The 16,779-nt window shown below is 35.2% G+C and overlaps 1 protein-coding gene across 7 annotated transcripts; it reads right to left on the reverse strand.

The window, feature by feature from the left end:
- Window positions 1-3,502: 3,502 nt before the first annotated feature.
- On the reverse strand, window positions 3,503-13,171 carry LOC115974631 (probable glutathione S-transferase). Of its 7 annotated transcripts, none has more exons than XM_031095063.1 (11): window positions 12,108-13,171; window positions 11,173-11,905; window positions 10,981-11,070; window positions 9,758-9,826; window positions 9,535-9,681; window positions 7,894-7,979; window positions 7,520-7,645; window positions 7,216-7,373; window positions 6,007-6,410; window positions 4,943-5,271; window positions 3,503-4,133 (listed from the first exon to the last, which is right to left on the reverse strand). In XM_031095063.1, the coding sequence occupies exons 9-11, from the start codon at window positions 6,107-6,109 to the stop codon at window positions 3,789-3,791; spliced, it is 777 nt and encodes a 258-aa protein (XP_030950923.1). In that variant the 5' UTR covers window positions 6,110-6,410; window positions 7,216-7,373; window positions 7,520-7,645; window positions 7,894-7,979; window positions 9,535-9,681; window positions 9,758-9,826; window positions 10,981-11,070; window positions 11,173-11,905; window positions 12,108-13,171; the 3' UTR covers window positions 3,503-3,788. The 7 variants fall into 7 exon arrangements, with proteins under 7 accessions (XP_030950923.1, XP_030950920.1, XP_030950922.1 ...); XM_031095060.1 differs by having other exon boundaries at window positions 10,153-11,070; XM_031095062.1 differs by having other exon boundaries at window positions 9,535-11,070; window positions 11,173-11,467; window positions 11,735-11,905.
- Window positions 13,172-16,779: the final 3,608 nt, after the last annotated feature.

Genomic DNA, 16,779 nt, shown 5'->3' on the forward strand with positions numbered 1-16,779 from the left:
AACCTAATTAAAAAAAAAAATGACATATGGTTAAAATATTAGTTTTTATTAAGTGACCAACTTTTAATATGTATGCCAAAAACCTTATTAACTCAATAATGGTTCCTTTCTCAAAAAAAAAAAACTCAATAATGGTTCCAACAGAGACATCTAAACTCTAGTGTTCAGATTTCCCTTTGTAACAGTCTAATTAACCTTTAGTCTTTTGCTTTCCCTTATTTATTTATTTAAGCTATTAGTCTTTTGCTCTTGACATAAAGTTTATTTTGTTTACATATTAAAAGCAGTATAAAACTCCCCAAAAAAAAAAAAACTATTATGTACCGCTTTTTTTTATAATTCTTTTTTAATTATGTACTGCTTAGAATCCCTATATATTTAGAATCCCTATATATATTAATTAATTAATTAATTAATATATACAAACACAGCATAGGGATGTAATGCTCTATTCATGACATCTCACAAAAAGTGGGAAACACAAAATATGGACTCATGGTTGTTCACACTTCACACGTCTTCGTCAATTCGATTTGTTTTCACCCTTTGATTGTTAGCTGATCTCCACAAAAATTACACGGGTCTCAAAATGAGGAGATAAATAAATTTAAAAAATAAAAAGAGAGACAAGGAAGTTTTGTTTTCCACCCCTTATATATTTTCATAGAATTACTTCAATTAGTTTGATTTGTTGTACAAAAATTCAGGTGCAATTTTCCTCTCCTTTTCCCCCCTTTAAACGTCATTCAGAACTTCAAATTCATACCTTCTTACTTATGGTCTACACTAAAGTAATGTCATCACTCATCATCACTGTATCTTAAGGTGGATCTTATCCAATCTAGGCCTTTTGTCCCTCCTTTCCGTTCTCACTCTACAAAGTAAAGTGGTTATGAAACTTGTATCTAATAAGTAGCCAAAAAAACAACAGGAGTTTTATTGCTCAACTTATACTTCCTAGTGTTTTCATGGAGAGATTAAGTTTCAAACCCCCCCCCCCCCCCCCTCTATTACTATTATCGAATTATATAAAAAAAGTAGCCAATAATAAAACCCAATGGGTAAAAGTGTAAATGATGTTTATTATAATCTGTTATATAATCAAACAACCACAAATAAGCACTTTTCATTTTAAGTTAGGAGATTCATGATAGGTCAAAGTTTGGATCTGGAACTCTAATGCACTTAACCAGTTAAGTACGTATGTCACCATTGTGATAAGTCCCATGCTCTAGTGAACTACACTAAGCCAAATCCTTCGTAACAAAGGCATCTTGGTCTAATTGTACCTCCTAAACAAGTGAGCTCATATTTGATCCATGGTCTATTTTTGAGAGATTTATGTGCATAAAGGCACTCCAATCTCAACAAGTTAAAAGACAAATGAAAAATTTTAGGCAAAATATTATTTTGGTCCCTATATTTTGAGGCATAATTAATTTGACCTTTGATATTTTCAATTTGTAGTCAATTTGATTAATTCATTAATAGAAAAACACTTACCTTGCAATTGGTATGCAGTCATAGCACACTTGGAGCTTACTTCACAACTAAACAATATTAAAAAAAGTATTGACATTAAAAAAAAGGCCACATCAATATCTTAATAACAATTAATTAATTTACCAATTTTAAAGGAAAAGATAATTTAAAAAAATAAAGAACTCAAATTAGAACACAATATTGAACACTAAAGTCATCACACGCACTTTGTGCTTGCCAATTAGGCTCTTTTTTACTTTTTATTTTTGATTTAATGAAATAATATTTAAAAGTGAGATAGAGATAGTATTCTAATTTTTAAGATCTTTCTCTACGTAAAAATTGATAAAAGTTTGAAAGCCCAAAACTTAGGAACTTTTTAAAAAATAGTAAATTACTTTTTTAACTGTTTTATGATTTTAAATTTAAAATTATTTAACAAAAGGTAGGGGTATATTAGAAAGTTTAAGAATTTGTATGAGGATATTTTAATACGCAAAATGATGAAATTCAAACATGAATCCTATTATTAATAGTAGGGAAATGTTTTGAGCATTGGTTTAGGAACTATTTTTAGAAAAATTTTATTGAAAAATGATAAATCAATTAATTTTTCTGATAGTTTTTTTATATTTTTCTTGAAAGTGATGTTAAAAATTTTATAATTTTATTTATTAAAAATTATTTTAAAGACACTCGTTAATATAACTCTTAATAGTATAGATGAATCCAAAAAAAAAAATTAAAACTAAGTCACGAGATTAATTCCAAATCATGAGCCGCCAAAGACCAACATTAATTGCAGCAGATTTGCTTCCATAAGCCATTAAAGCTCAAGCTTGGTCCCTTAATTCGACGATTCGTACCAATTGGCAACTTTTTAATTCAATCTGAGTCTTTCGTCTTCAGATTTGTCACACTAGCACAACCTACTATGGAGGCTGATTCACCGCTGTCCCATGTCATTCCACGGCCAGAATAACCTTGTTGGGTTTTCTTGCCGCCATTTATGGCCTTGAAACCACCGTTCCCAGCCTTGGGTTCATTATTCTAAGCAGCCATTTGTGGGTTCTTTAGTGTTTTCTCTACTTCAAGCCTAACAGATCCTAGTATGTCTTGTGACAATGCCATTCGTCCAGGGTTTCAGATCTTCAACTTTCATAGTGGGACAAAAACATGAGGGTTGTGAATGTGGCAGGGTCCAATTCTTCAATATTAGCAGGTGTCAACTTTTGGAAATTTTCTATAAAAAAAAACTTTTGGAAATAATTTATCTAGTTTTTTTTGCTGATAATACTATAAATAAGTTGATTGATTGATTTTTTTTTTTTTTTAATATGTACTCAGTGTGAGATCCACATTCAATTAATTGTATTTACTTTTTGACCAAAAACATAAAAGTGGGACTCACAAAATAAGCCATCAAACAAAAAAAATTCCTTTATTACCAGACCCCACATGAAACTTGCAAAAAAAAAAAAGAAAGAAAGAAAGAAAAAAAGATGGCTTGTGATCTAATCCAAATGTACACTATTAAAGATCAATTAGCTTTTGACTTAAATTTTATAATATTTGTGAGCTCCACGCGTGTCTCATAACACTAAAACTAATTTCCAGCAAAAGGTAGTTTTTTCTTCCCACAATAGGTACTATATTTGGTTAAAAAGTAATGGACAAGTACTATTTACGAGTCTCACTCTATATTATTTCTCACCAAATTTGCTTATTGTCGGTTCCAAACTACTTTTTTTTGTTACAATATTTTTAGCCCAAAAATAACAATTAAGTTATTTTATTTACTATTTTAGAAAAAAATTTTGGCAAAAAACTAAATAAATTGTTACCAAATGTACATCAAAGCTACACACTAAATGTTTCTAGGTTATTTTGTGGACATGGTGTGAAATAATCAAATTTGAGATACTACTTTTTTGGGGCTAAAAAAAACTACACATACATGGTAAAATTCACTATTATATTTATACCCAGGGTGGTTAATTTGGCCCCACATTCGAACATATACCAAACTTTATGTATACTCCAAACAAAATAAATTCACATCATGATCTAACATTACAAGCCCAACAACGTCTCCCTTATTTATGATACAATGCATGCCCTTTAGATTTAAAGCTCAGTAAACATACCAAAGTGTCTTACAAGTTCAACAGACCTAGATGAAACATACCCAGACTTTATTTTGAAAGTAAACAAATCCAAAACTTACACATTACAAAACGTAATCAACACTATTAAACAGCCATTTGAACTTGTTGACACTTCCAGATTCGAGCCTAACCATTACTCTACTCAAAGCCATCCCTTTTCCTCAAGTGCACGGCTAACTCATAAACCTTCTTCTGGTCAGGAAGAGACTTGGCCACAGTCTCCTTTTGCAGGCACCTCTTAGCCCATGCAATAATCTTAGGGCACTCTGCTTCTATGTTGATATTGCCAAAGATCTCATAGGCAATGAACCAGCTGTAGAAGGGGATAAAAGAAAGGTCCACAAACCCAAATGTTTCACCCCCAAAGTAAGGCTTGTCACCAAGCTCCCCCTCCAATATCTTGAAGGCTTCAATAAATTCTTTCTTGCCTGCCTCCAACTCTTCTCCTTTGGTGGTCCATACCTTCCATGAAGCATCATAAACCTGTATTTTCCACAGATTATATAAAAGGATGAAAAATGACAATAATGAATTTCAAATCAAATCTATTGGGATAGAGGAATATAAATTTCTTCACACCTCAAGAAAAAAAGTATTCTATGAAATGAACTCAAATGACCTCTATCTCATAGTGGCATGATGAATTGATGATTATTTTTAACTATCATGCCAATACAAAAATAAATTTCCTTTTGTTGTAGGCAAAATTCAAAATTAAGTCCATTGTTTGATTACAAAAAAAAACTTTACTAGGTAAATTAACTGGCACCCACACATAATAGATGATTGCTTGTGAGATATCGACAAACTATAGAACTCTCCTAAAAAATATAATAGTATCATATACCACTGGACTCTCTTGAAAATATAACATGACAAATGCTAAGGGTAGGCAGAAAGAATGTTCGACTCAGTACCCAAAAACTACATGAATTCAACATGTCAATGAAAAGCAAACAAAAACCATCATTTTTCTTTCTTCTTTTTTCCCTCTTCGTTCACCTTTCTTCTTTGGCATAGGACATATTAGTAATCATAAAGGGGTTTAACTTATTCCCCAACTACACTCTGCTCTGATCTCTTGGATCTACTAGGATTAGAAACAAAAACTTCAAGTAGAATCAGAATTGCAGGAGCAGATACAGCAGAGACTGAATATTAGTTAACTGTAATAGTATCTAAACATTACACAAATAAATACATAATAGCTTCTAAAATAAAATCTAGCAAACCTAACGAGTCAAACATAATATACCTAACATAAAATATTTTGCATAAACGATAAAATGTACCTTTTTATCAACAAAATCAGCCCAAAACCTAGCATGAGCTCTCTGGTAAGGATGAGAAGGCAGCAAAGGAGACCTATCCTTCCAGACCTCATCTATGTACTGAACAATGATGAGTGACTCACACACCGGTTTCCCGTTGTGGATGAGAACTGGGATCTTCTTGTGAATGGGGTTCATCTCTAAAAGCAGGGGGCTCTTTACTGCAATTTTTGTCCATAAGTCTTCTTCCTTGCACTCATACTCGATACCCTTCTCGGCCAGTGCAATCCTGACCCTCATCGCAAACATGCTGCCCCAGAAATCCATCAGAATCACCTTGTCCGCCATTGCTACAAAACTCAAGGTATTGAAGCAAATGAAAAGAGAATGCAAAAACACTTCGAAGAGACTAAAGATTTATAGTCATAGGCGGATATAATCATAAATAGTGGTAAAGTTGTTGAGTGATGACTACAAATAGTGTCTATTTAGCTTGGAAAAAGTTTATTCAAACTTGAGCAAAAATATTTTTAAGCAAATCCCAAACGCACTCTCGTGGGGCATTGTTGACTTTTACTTTTGATTGATGATTTGGAATTAGAAAGTTGGCTTATAATCTAATCCCTACGCACACTATTACGAGGATCAGTTGGGTTTTGGCTTAAATTTCTATTTTATGGGCCCCGCAGCAAAGAAACTTATTCTAGAAAAAGGTAGCTTATTTCTTCACAAGACAAGTACTGTTTTTGGTCAACCAAGCATTGTATTTGTCAAAAAACCGCATTTACTGTTTACGAGCTTTGCTCTATATTTTTTTTCTCACCAAAATTTCATTTTGCGGGTCCTACTCTACCTTTTTTTGTACACCAAAGCTACACACTTTGTTTCTAGGGTATCTTGTGTACAAGGCGTGAAATAATCAAGTTTGAGACATTACTTTTTTTTTTTGGTTTGGGAGGGGGGGGGGGGGGGGTTGTTGGTGGGGATTTTCACATATTTATAACTAAGGTGGTTAATATGGCCCAGCATTTGCACATATACTGAAATTTATGTATACTCCACATAAAATAAAGTCAGAGTCTCACAGCATTTACACAACCATTTGAACATGCTAACACTTTCAGATTTGAGCCTAACCATTACTCTACTCCAAGCCATCCCTTTTCCTCGACTGCCCAACAAACTCATAAACCTTCTTCTGGTCAGGAAGAGACTTGGCCACACTTTCCATCTGCAAGCACCTCTTAGCCAATGCAATAATCTTGGGGCACTCTGCCTCTATGTTGATATTGCCAAAGATCTCATAGGCAATGAACCAGCTGTAGAAGGGGATAAGAGAAAGGTCCACAAACCCTAATGTTTCACCCCCAAAGTAAAGTTTGTCACCAAGCTCCCACTCCAATATCTTGAAGGTTTCAATGAATTCCTTCTTGCCTGCCTCTAGCTCTTCCCCTTTTGTGGTCAATACCTTCCTTGAAACATAATAAACCTGAATTTTCCACAGATTATATAAAAGGATGAAAAATGACAGTAATGAATTTCAAATCAATATAGAAGAATATTTCTTTAAACCTTCAGAAAAAAGTATTCTATGAGATGAACTCATATGACCTCCTCATAGCATGATAATTATTCTTTACTATAATGCCAATACCCCAATGGATTTTTATTGTATGCGGAAGGAATTCAAAACTAAGTCCATTCTTTGATTAAAACAAAATTTACTAGTTAAACTAATTGGCACCCACACATAGTAGATGATTGCGTATAAGTTAGCGACAAACTATAAAACTGTCCTAAAAAATAATATCATATACTACTGGAATCTCTTGAAAATATAACATGACAAACGCTAAGAGTAGGCAGAAAGAATGTTTGAAAAAAAAACTACGTAAATTCAACATGTTAATGAAAAGCAAAAAAAAAACCATCATTTTTCATTCCCAACCCCCCCCCCCCCCCCCCCAACACCCCTTTCATTCATCATTCTTCTTTGGCATAGGACATATTAGTAAATTAGTAATCATAAAGGGGTTTAACCTATTTCCTAACTACACTCTGCTCTGATCTCTTGGATCTACTAGGATTAGAAACAACAAAAACTTCAAGTAGAATCAGAATTACAGGAGCAGATATAACAATAGAGACTGAATATTAGTTAACTCTAATAGAATCTCTAAACATTACACAAATGAATATATAATAGCTTCTAAAATAAAATCTAGCAAACCTAACTATTCAAACATATATAATAAACCAAACCTAAAATATTTTGAATAAATGATAAAACATACCTTGTTATCAACAAAATCAGCCCAGAACCTGGCATGAGCTCTCTAGTAAGGATGAGAGGGCAACAAAGGAGACATACCTTGTGAAACTTGAGTTACACGGCAAACTCGAGTTTAAAAAAATGGTAGATCCCTAATTATTTTGCAAATAGTGGTAGATCCTACATATTTTGCCAAATAGTGATACTTGGTCATTTTGGCCAACTTACAAATAACATAAATTATAGATAGATACTTAGATGGGAAAGCAGGAACTGCACATTCACGTTCTAAATCATGGAAATACTTCCTCAGTCGCTCAACTTACTTCTTTCAGTCAAAGCAGCGTTGACTCAACCTCCTTGGAAGAAATACCGAGCAAATATTTGTAGAACGTTTTCATAACTTTTATAAACAGTGACATTATTTATTCTCTTTCTAGCTTCATCTGTCCCTGTAAAATAAGAGTTTAAGCAAACATGTCTCCATCCATAGATGCTGATAAGAATAAAAGAAAAAACCAAGATGTCGAAAAATCCAATCTTATAGAAGAGTGTCTCCTACTTGAATATCCAAACAAGTGTGTAAGGTTTGACGTGTAAGGTGAGACAAGAGTAGTAGGGCAAGATTCATGCATAACAATATGCTTAGGAGAATCGTATATTCAATGAATGACTACATCATCCAAGTTGAGAAACAAACCTCGAGATAAGAAAAGCTATGGCCTTGCAAGCCAATGCAGAGCAAAACAGAAGCCTGTGCATATGACAATGTAACTGGAAGTTTCTCTTCAAAATACAGATGTGCAAGAATTAGAACAAGATCAAAAATGCACAGCAAAACACTGATTAGCAACATAAGCAGTAGTAGAGGTTTACAAAGAAAATTTTCACAATTTGTAATATTATGGATCAACAATTATCAAACTGGCCAAAGGATTAAGCCACCATTCATATACATGGTATAAATCAGACTTCACCATCTGGAGATTTTGATAAACTGATGCCACAAAAAGAGAGCCAATAGAGAGTATAATTAGTATTGAGCAAGGACCATTCTACTGGAGGCTTGGGAGGTGGTGATATGGGCAGTGGAGAGAGTGGCTTATGTACAGTTTTTGGAAACTTCACTATGCATCTATATTTTTTGCACACAAAATAAGCTCATACACACATGTTATTCTATTTCAAGCAAAGTTATCAGAAACAAATTTTTAATTGTATGAGTGATTTTTTTAATGGCCTAATGAGTTGAAAGTCATTATTACACATTGAATTAAAAAATATGTGGATGATTATATGATAGGTAATGATTCTAATGTTGTCAATACCAAACCAGTAGTCACCTCAAATTGGTCAAGAAAATGAAGTACTAGTGTACAATTTTAGGATTACTGCTATTTTTATATTTATACATAATTATTTATAAACTTAACATACACACACACTTTTATATTCTTAAATAAATATATGTTCTCTACCACCCTTCATATAAAAAAAAAAAAAAAAAATTAAAAAAAAAATCTACCAAGGTAAATTCATGTGGAATGGGAAACCAGAGTAAACTTTAAACTAACCTAACTCAGGTAAATTTTACACTAACCTAACCACCTGACATTGACCTAAGGAAAACAAAAGGTAAGAAAATAAAAAAGGTTGCCACATAGATTGTCAGGTGGGATGGAGAAACCAAGAAACTTAGAGAAGAAGAAGAAGAAGAAGAAGACGCCAAGAGGAAGAGGAGGAGAGCAGAGGAAGAAGGCAAGGTTGGTACTGGGCTGAATTGGGTTTACCAGCCCAAATTTCCAGCATAGGCCAAAATAGTGAATATAGACCAAAGCAGTCCTGTATGTAAACTGATACATATCAAGGGAGGTAAGTATACCAGATTACTACAAGAAATTTTGGCCATACAAGCCAGTATGGTGAGGTATTAATAACTTTGAATGATTCTCCAAATCAGTAATAAGGAAAACTTTGTACTATCAGAAAATAAAGAACAGTCTAAATAGAAAAAGAAGAATGACGCTTGAAAAGATGGAAAGAACAGATAATCTCATGAGGCAACGTGTTTTTAAAGCTTCTTATGTATAGGTCACAGAAGCATATATTACTTTTTCCATCACTTCAAAAGTACCTCTCTCTTCCTCACGTGATTACAGATAATGTGAGAAAATGGTATCAAGGAAGACAGAAATTTGTCATTGGCTTGGATACCATGGATTGTTTGTGATTGGCTATACTGGAAATTGCCAACAATTACTGTGAGACAAAGCCACTAACATAGATAAATGGACAACATTAATGCATATAGTTGCTCCTAACTACTTTCTAGAGATCTTACCAAATGGAAGCCAGCATGATTGTTGGTATAAGCTTCCAGTCACTTCATATCATGTGGTGACAACATATTTTAAATGAACTCAAAAATCCATCTGATGTGGAAAGTGTAGATTCCAGCTCCATGAAATTGATCTTTGGATCCAGGATGCTGAAAAATTATGAGTAGCATGAGCATATTTGAAAATGAACACACATCTGAAAAGGGTGAATTTTCAAATACCAACCTCATGACAAGCTTATACTCCATTTCACGAAAGCTAAGATTCAATAATCTAGTAATCTCAGCCTGAAATCTAGTGATGACAAAAATTATCAAACCCCATGCACGAGACCAATATCTTCTGAATGTAGATTATTGTGACTTGTACTATAAAATTACATTAAAAGGCAGAAACTACGACCGCTTACATATAGCACAATCTATTTCAGATGATCAGCTGCATTAGCATATGCAGCTGGCCAAGTGTTGCATCTAACATTTTTTGAATAAGTTGTTGCATATAACATTATAAGGACCATCATTATGTAAAACCATTTTCACATACCTACAATATAGCCATACAGAGAAAAAATTGATAATGTCACATTAAACAATAAAAATCCATTTAAGTCAATTAACCTAAATTGTTTGTCTGTGTTGCTTGTAAATATTGATCCGCGCAGTTGCTTTCTTGAATTCAGGATTATTACTTTTCACCACATCAAAATCTAAATGTTCCTGAATACATGGGTTACAGTTTACTTGATGATCAGTATACCATTTTCAATATATAAACAGTGAACTCCGAAAAGAAGAATGAATGAGATAACATCTTTTCAGGAACACAAAAGCATACATCAAAACTGAACATATCCCTCAAAAGTGTAACCAACTTCAAGCACCACATATACTTGGGAAGTAGATCATTTTTACAACTAAAACATCTAAAAAACTATTATTCAACTTCTAAATTTTGTCCGCTCCTGAAGACAATCTTCATTAACAAAATATGAACTGAACCTTAATTTGGAAATGTCATTGCAGACTGAAGGAATGCCTATACACCAATTTTCTATATTTCATTTTCTGAAGATGCATCATTGATTCACACTAGCATACAGTCTCTTAGCTGACCAAGGTCACAGTTAATTTACTAGAAAAACTAATATGTTCAAGTTATGTATTAAAAAGTACTCCATGACTATGCCAATGAGCTCTAGCTCAACTAGCCTCTCCTAACCTTGCAAGTGCTCGGTGGAGGGTGAGGTCATGGGCTCAAGACCCACTAAGTGGGTGTGTAACTTGCCTATCAAAAGAAAAGGTACTCCAGGATTATCATTTTGATAAAGGTCTCCTGAGAGAAATATTTATGTATTACAGCAACTACCGACCTACCACAAGAACCTCATAAAAACATTTTATGATAGTAAATAACATTACCATCTTAATGATAGATAACGCCCATACCTTATAAGAGTATCAAAACCCTTGCAAATAAATTCAAACAAGGTTTTCAAGTTTTCCAGACTGGGTGCAGTTGCAAAGATATTAGATTACCTATCAATAAAAGTTTCTCATCAGAATCTAACAATGGTCAATAAGCAAATATTTATACATATAATATGAAAAACTAAATGCACATATAGATCAAGCATCTACCCTGCAGCAATAGCTCCAGCACTTGCTAAACCAAGTGCAGCAGATTTCCCATGGCCACGAGCAGCTAGCGAGGTGACTGTACTTTGAAGTGTCTTGTCCAAGTGCAGCATAACTGTATTTTCGCAAAAGAGAAAATATTTACCAACTCAAATTTGCCCATATCATTTAATTACATGACACCAAATTGGTGACTCAAAACTTCCTTATCAAAGGACCAACAGGAAAATCATCATTTAGTTGCTCGCTCTTTCAGCTTTTTCAGGTCTCTTTCTGCCTCAGAAAGCCCTTTGGAGTCCTTCAATAATCAATAGAGCCAGAGAAAAAGTTATCAAGAGCTTGAGAGAAATCAGAGTGCATTACAATTGACCACTACTGTAAATACACATCATACTATTCCCTTTTATTATAGTGTATAAACAACTACACAGTCAATCACACGCAGAATAGGATGATACAACAAAAGTTCTGCAGTTTTGCTTGGGGATGCCGCCAAAAAAACTGAAAAAATCATTAAAATTTCTATTTTCTTCCAAACAACTATATTGAAGTTGACAAAAGTTACCTCTTTAACTGGAACTGGAGTAATTGACCTTATATGAGATGAAATTGGTAAAATATTCGGTTCATCATTCATGACTACATGCTTTACATGATGCAAGTTATAACAAGAAACACTCATTAAAGCTTCCAGCAGCCCATAATGGGATTCAGTTTGAAATCTATCGTGAACATCCTGAAATCAATAAGGGTTATGTGAGTTTTCAATAGTAACAGTTTAGGAACAACAGAGGAATATGAACATCAGTTGTCACAAGTATTGGCATCGATGCATAACAATGTACTTATAAAATATACATATATATCATGGTCAATTGGGCTATACACCTTGTCATGGTTAACCTGAAACTAAAAACAGTAAAGTAAATGTAGAATACCTCATTCCAGCATTTGAGGAGACCCCAAAGCAAGAAGTGCTGTTGACATAGTTGTCAAAATCCACAGCAAGCTTAAATGATGAACCTGTATGTCCACTAAGCTATGAAATTTAATAAGATAATATGCCATGCATCACAGTTGCCATCTTCACAAAATGTCCTTGTAGTCAAATCCTATTATAGGGTGTTACAGTCGACATCTCATCAATCCTTTCCTTGGAATGGTTTATGGAATCCTAAACTTCCAACAAAGGCCAGATTTGGGGAAAATTCTAAATGCAGACAACCTCCGGAAGCAGAGATTAGTTGTGCTTGTTGTAGAACAAGTATCCCTGGATTTTCTTGAGAAAGTGGATAATCATAAATCAAGGTGGAGGGGCACATAATTAATTAATTAGTTTTATTTGTTATTGCTTATTTTCAGACCAAAGTTTAGTTATTTTATTTTAGCTATTCTATTTGGGGGTAGTTTGGACTTTTGTGATGTCGTAGGAAATTTAAGGGTATATTTGTGACTTTATTTTTCAGGGAGGCCTAACTTAGAACCTAAAGGTATCATACAAAAATGTATTTTTCTACACTGGTTTTCAATAGATTGAAATAAAAAATATTTTATGAGGTTTTCTCAAATTTCTGGTGGATTCCAGGCTTATTTTCCCTTGATACGTCAAGGGTTCGTTAAGCTAGAATAAGATCTAGCCTACTATGTTTTCCATTCTGTGTTAGTGCTAGATTGGTGCTACATGTGAAAGAGGGATGGGGAAACTATTGATCATCTACTACTCCAATGCATAGTGGCTAGAAAGCTCTGCACCATGGTATTTTCACTGTTTGGGGTTCTTTGGGTTATGCCAAAAGATGATGTGAAGCTTTTAACCAGTTGTATAAGCAAGTCCAGCTGGTTTTGCAATACTGAGATTTGGAGCATAATCCCTCATTGCCTCATGGGGGGTCTTTGATGGGAGAGGAATGTTTGGACTCTTGAGGGTAGTGAAAATTTGGATCTTTTTTTATATTTTTAAATAATTTGATAGTTACAATGTGTGTGTTTGTGGGGGGGGGGGGGGGGGGGGGGTGCAACCCTAGATGTCTTAGTGGGGAACATTAGGAGATGCCAACCAATTTAACTACAACGCTCTTGGTAAGATTAGTTCATGACCTAAGATTTTATTCCTTAAGACTTTGTTTGAGTGGATAAATGCTTCAAGGTTGTTTTGCCTGATTTGCTTGATCGATACTTGTAAGTTGTAACAATTAATTTTGGTGTCTTTGTTGTACGCATCTTGTGTGCATGGTGGCTCCCTTTCAACTTATTTAATGAAATCAAAGTAGATTTTCAATATAACAAATATTTCAAAATGAGCATCTATGATAAGCAAGAATTTTATTTGCAAAATTATATCAAGTAAAAAAGAAAAGTATTAAAACAAACAGAAGCAGATCATCCAACAGAATAATATAAATAAATAACAAAACTAAACACCAAGCAAATAAAAATAAAAACTCATTCTATACTTATCATAAATAAATAACTCATACTATACACTATTGTAATAGGACCAGAAAAAATTATCCCTTATAGCATCCATTCAACAGGCCCCAATCGATAATTCAAATGGAAAATTTTACCACACTTAGGTAAATACGACATCCAATACCATAAAAATGACATCAAACAAATTGAGAAAAATTAGGAATTTAGGATCCATTATTTTATCCTTAAGCTACAGCTCATTTGAAAACACTTTACAAATTTAAGAGTTATTTATCATATTTCATTCAGACACAACATAGGACTAGGAAGCAAGGACACAAACATGGGTGCTGGTATGGGTACGGGTACAACATGGTGACACAAGCAATTTCTGAAATATTATAACATGAAACGGCTAGAATGACACAAGTATGACATCCTAAATAAGGTTTCTGTGCTTCTTAGACATAGATGGTATTGTGGTAATTTGTCCAAAAAGGCATGTATAGGTTGGGTCGTTAGGAAAACCAAATGAGAGTTAACATTAATTGTCACCCCCAACCCAAGCTACTCATAGATCACAAAAAAAGACCACTAGTTCGTTTGGGTCCCATAACTCATAAGGCAACTGATCAGACCAATCAGGTTGACTGAAATAAAGACATAAGAATCATAATTTATAAATACAACATATATTACTAGCACAGATTTTGAACTGCATACAAATAAGGATACATACACAAACACATATTCATACAATGAGAGAGAGAGTTAGTTGCTAATCCTAGACATATGCAAAATGAAAAAGATAATAGAAACAAGCTATTATAGCAATAGAACCTATATTCATACAATGACCATGGAGTACAAATAGGTGAGTGAGGACAGAGAATGAAGTATCAATACAATTAACCCACCACCCTCTACTGTCTCAATTGTTCTTGCAAGTAGATTTGGTGTCAAAGCCTCAAAATCCTAATAACAGAGCAGAGAGTAAACTTTACCATGAGAGAGAGCATAAATAATTAATTGTTAAAGGGTTTAGCTACATTTCAATTACATGGAAGAAGGCAAAATTACCAAGAATCGTTTCTTGATTCTTCTTTCTTTACACCCTCATTTCTTTAATTGAACTATGCCTCCTACTCCTCCGGGATGTGCGGTTTGCAAACCCAATTGTCCTTTCAAGACCGTTCTTCCCGAGGAGAGGTCATGGGATTTTCAATTTCTTACCCACTTTTTCTCGAAGAAGAGTTTAGAGGGTATGTGAAGAAGGGTTTAGAGGGTATGTTTAGAAAGGTGGAGTGTGACAGGAGAAAAAACTTACTAGAGTCGATAATGTACAAGTGCGAGTGCCGAACTGCTGACCCGAAGTTTGGCTACTTATCTCAAAGAGATTGTTTACCATCTTCTTGCTCACAACCCGGTGGTGGTTGAGTCAACCTTGCGTTGCCGTGAATCCCACCCTATAGATTCCTACCAATGGAATCGTCAAGTGCCTCACATCCTACTATTGAAGGGTTTAGGTTCACCCTAGTGGCGTTCCCACCCCTCTTACAAGAATATCTGGGGTTTAATGGCGGCAACAACAACAATTTTGGGCTCGACGATGGTTTTACGTTCGATGGCAGCGTTCCTGGGTTTGACGGTGACGGATTGCGAACGGTGGACGACGCAAGCGGCAGTGGGTTGAACGACTACTCTGGTAGCAGTGGGTGGCAATCCATGGAAGTGGAAAGGGGAGTGAGTATGAATTTGCTTGTTGAACGAACTTGTTGATTTTTCTTTTTCCTTTTGGAACCAGGTAACCCAATTTTGACAAAATTCCAGTGATGCAACAATAGTTCCAAAAGAAAAAAGAAAAATCAACAGGTCCGTCCAACAGGGAAATTCGTACTCAGTCCCCTTTTCACGTCCATGGATCGCCACTCACCGCTACCAGAGTAGTCGTTCAACCCATTGCCGCTTGCGACGTCCACCGTCCATAGTCCGCCACCGTCGAACCCAAGAATGCTGCAGTCGAAAGGAAAACCATCGTCGAGTCCAAAATTGTTGTCGTTGTCGCCGTTAAACCCCAGATATTCTTATAAGACGGGTGGGAACGCCACTGGGTGAACCCAAACCTTTCAATAGTAGGATGTGAGGCACTTGACGATTCCATTAGTAGGAATCTATAGGGTGGGATTCACAGCAACGCAAGGTTGACTCAACCACCACCGGGTTGTGAGCAAGAAGATGGTAAACAACCTTTTCGAGATAAGTAGTCGAACTCCGGGTCAGCAGTTCGACACTCGCATTCGTACATTATCGACTCTAGTAAGTTTTTTCTCCTATCACACTCCACCTTTCTAAACATACCCTCTAAACTCTTCTTCACATACCCTCTAAACTCTTCTTCAAGAAAAAGTGGGTAAGAAATTAAAAATCCCATGACCTCTCCTGGGGAAGAACGGTCCTGAAAGGACAATTGGGTTTGCATCGTTTGCAAACCACACATCCCGGAGGAGGAGGAGTAGGAGTGGTAGGAGGCATAGTTCAATTAAAGAAACGAGGGTGTAAAGAAAGAAGAATCAAGAAATGATTTTTGGTAATTTTGCCTTCTTCCATGTAATTAAATTGTAGCTAAGAGTATTTGCAGCAATGTAGCTCCCCTGACCCATGCCATCCACCCACGCCGCCACAGACCCAGCTCCGACCACGGCAACCCCCACCACCACATCTTCTCCCATCTCTCTCTTTCCTCTCTTCTTTGTCTCTATCTCTCCAGCAACCACCACATGAGAAAGAGGAGCTCGAGCTCAACCACCCACCACCTCACCACCACACACACCCCAACAATCACAAAAAATAGGAATGGCAATGGGTCGAGTTCGGACCGGGTTTTTTCATATCTGGACCCGACCCGCGGATCTATCCTAAAAATCCAAACCCGACCCGTTTATTAAACGGTTTTTTTAACCCTAAACCCAACCCATCAGGTACCCGTGGCCCAATCCCCCCCCCCCCAAAAAAAAAAAATTGCCTAAAGCCTTCATACCGTGGCCCAATAATTTAAAAAAAAAAAAATTGTTTGCCCAGATTTATTATTTTTGAAAATGTGTTTGACAGATTCAAGGCTTGAATGATGAATCTGGGCAAACATAATTTTTTTTTTTTTTATACTAGCAGGAGTATACTTAGGAATAGAAAATCAAAGAA

Source organism: Quercus lobata, chromosome 2, assembly GCF_001633185.2.
Source record: "Quercus lobata isolate SW786 chromosome 2, ValleyOak3.0 Primary Assembly, whole genome shotgun sequence".
Taxonomy (NCBI): Eukaryota; Viridiplantae; Streptophyta; class Magnoliopsida; order Fagales; family Fagaceae; genus Quercus; species Quercus lobata.

Bases quoted from the DNA above. Each gene is read 5' to 3' on its own strand.
- LOC115974631 (XM_031095062.1), bottom strand. From the start codon at position 6,109: ATGAGTTTGTTGGGCAGTCGAGGAAAAGGGATGGCTTGGAGTAGAGTA. The intron at 5,272-6,006 runs GTGAGACTCTGA...TGAGTTTTGTAG, and splicing joins CAAATGGTTGTGTAAATGCT to CAATGGCGGACAAGGTGATT. The intron at 4,134-4,942 runs GTACATTTTATC...TGGAAAATACAG, and splicing joins CTGATTTTGTTGATAAAAAG to GTTTATGATGCTTCATGGAA.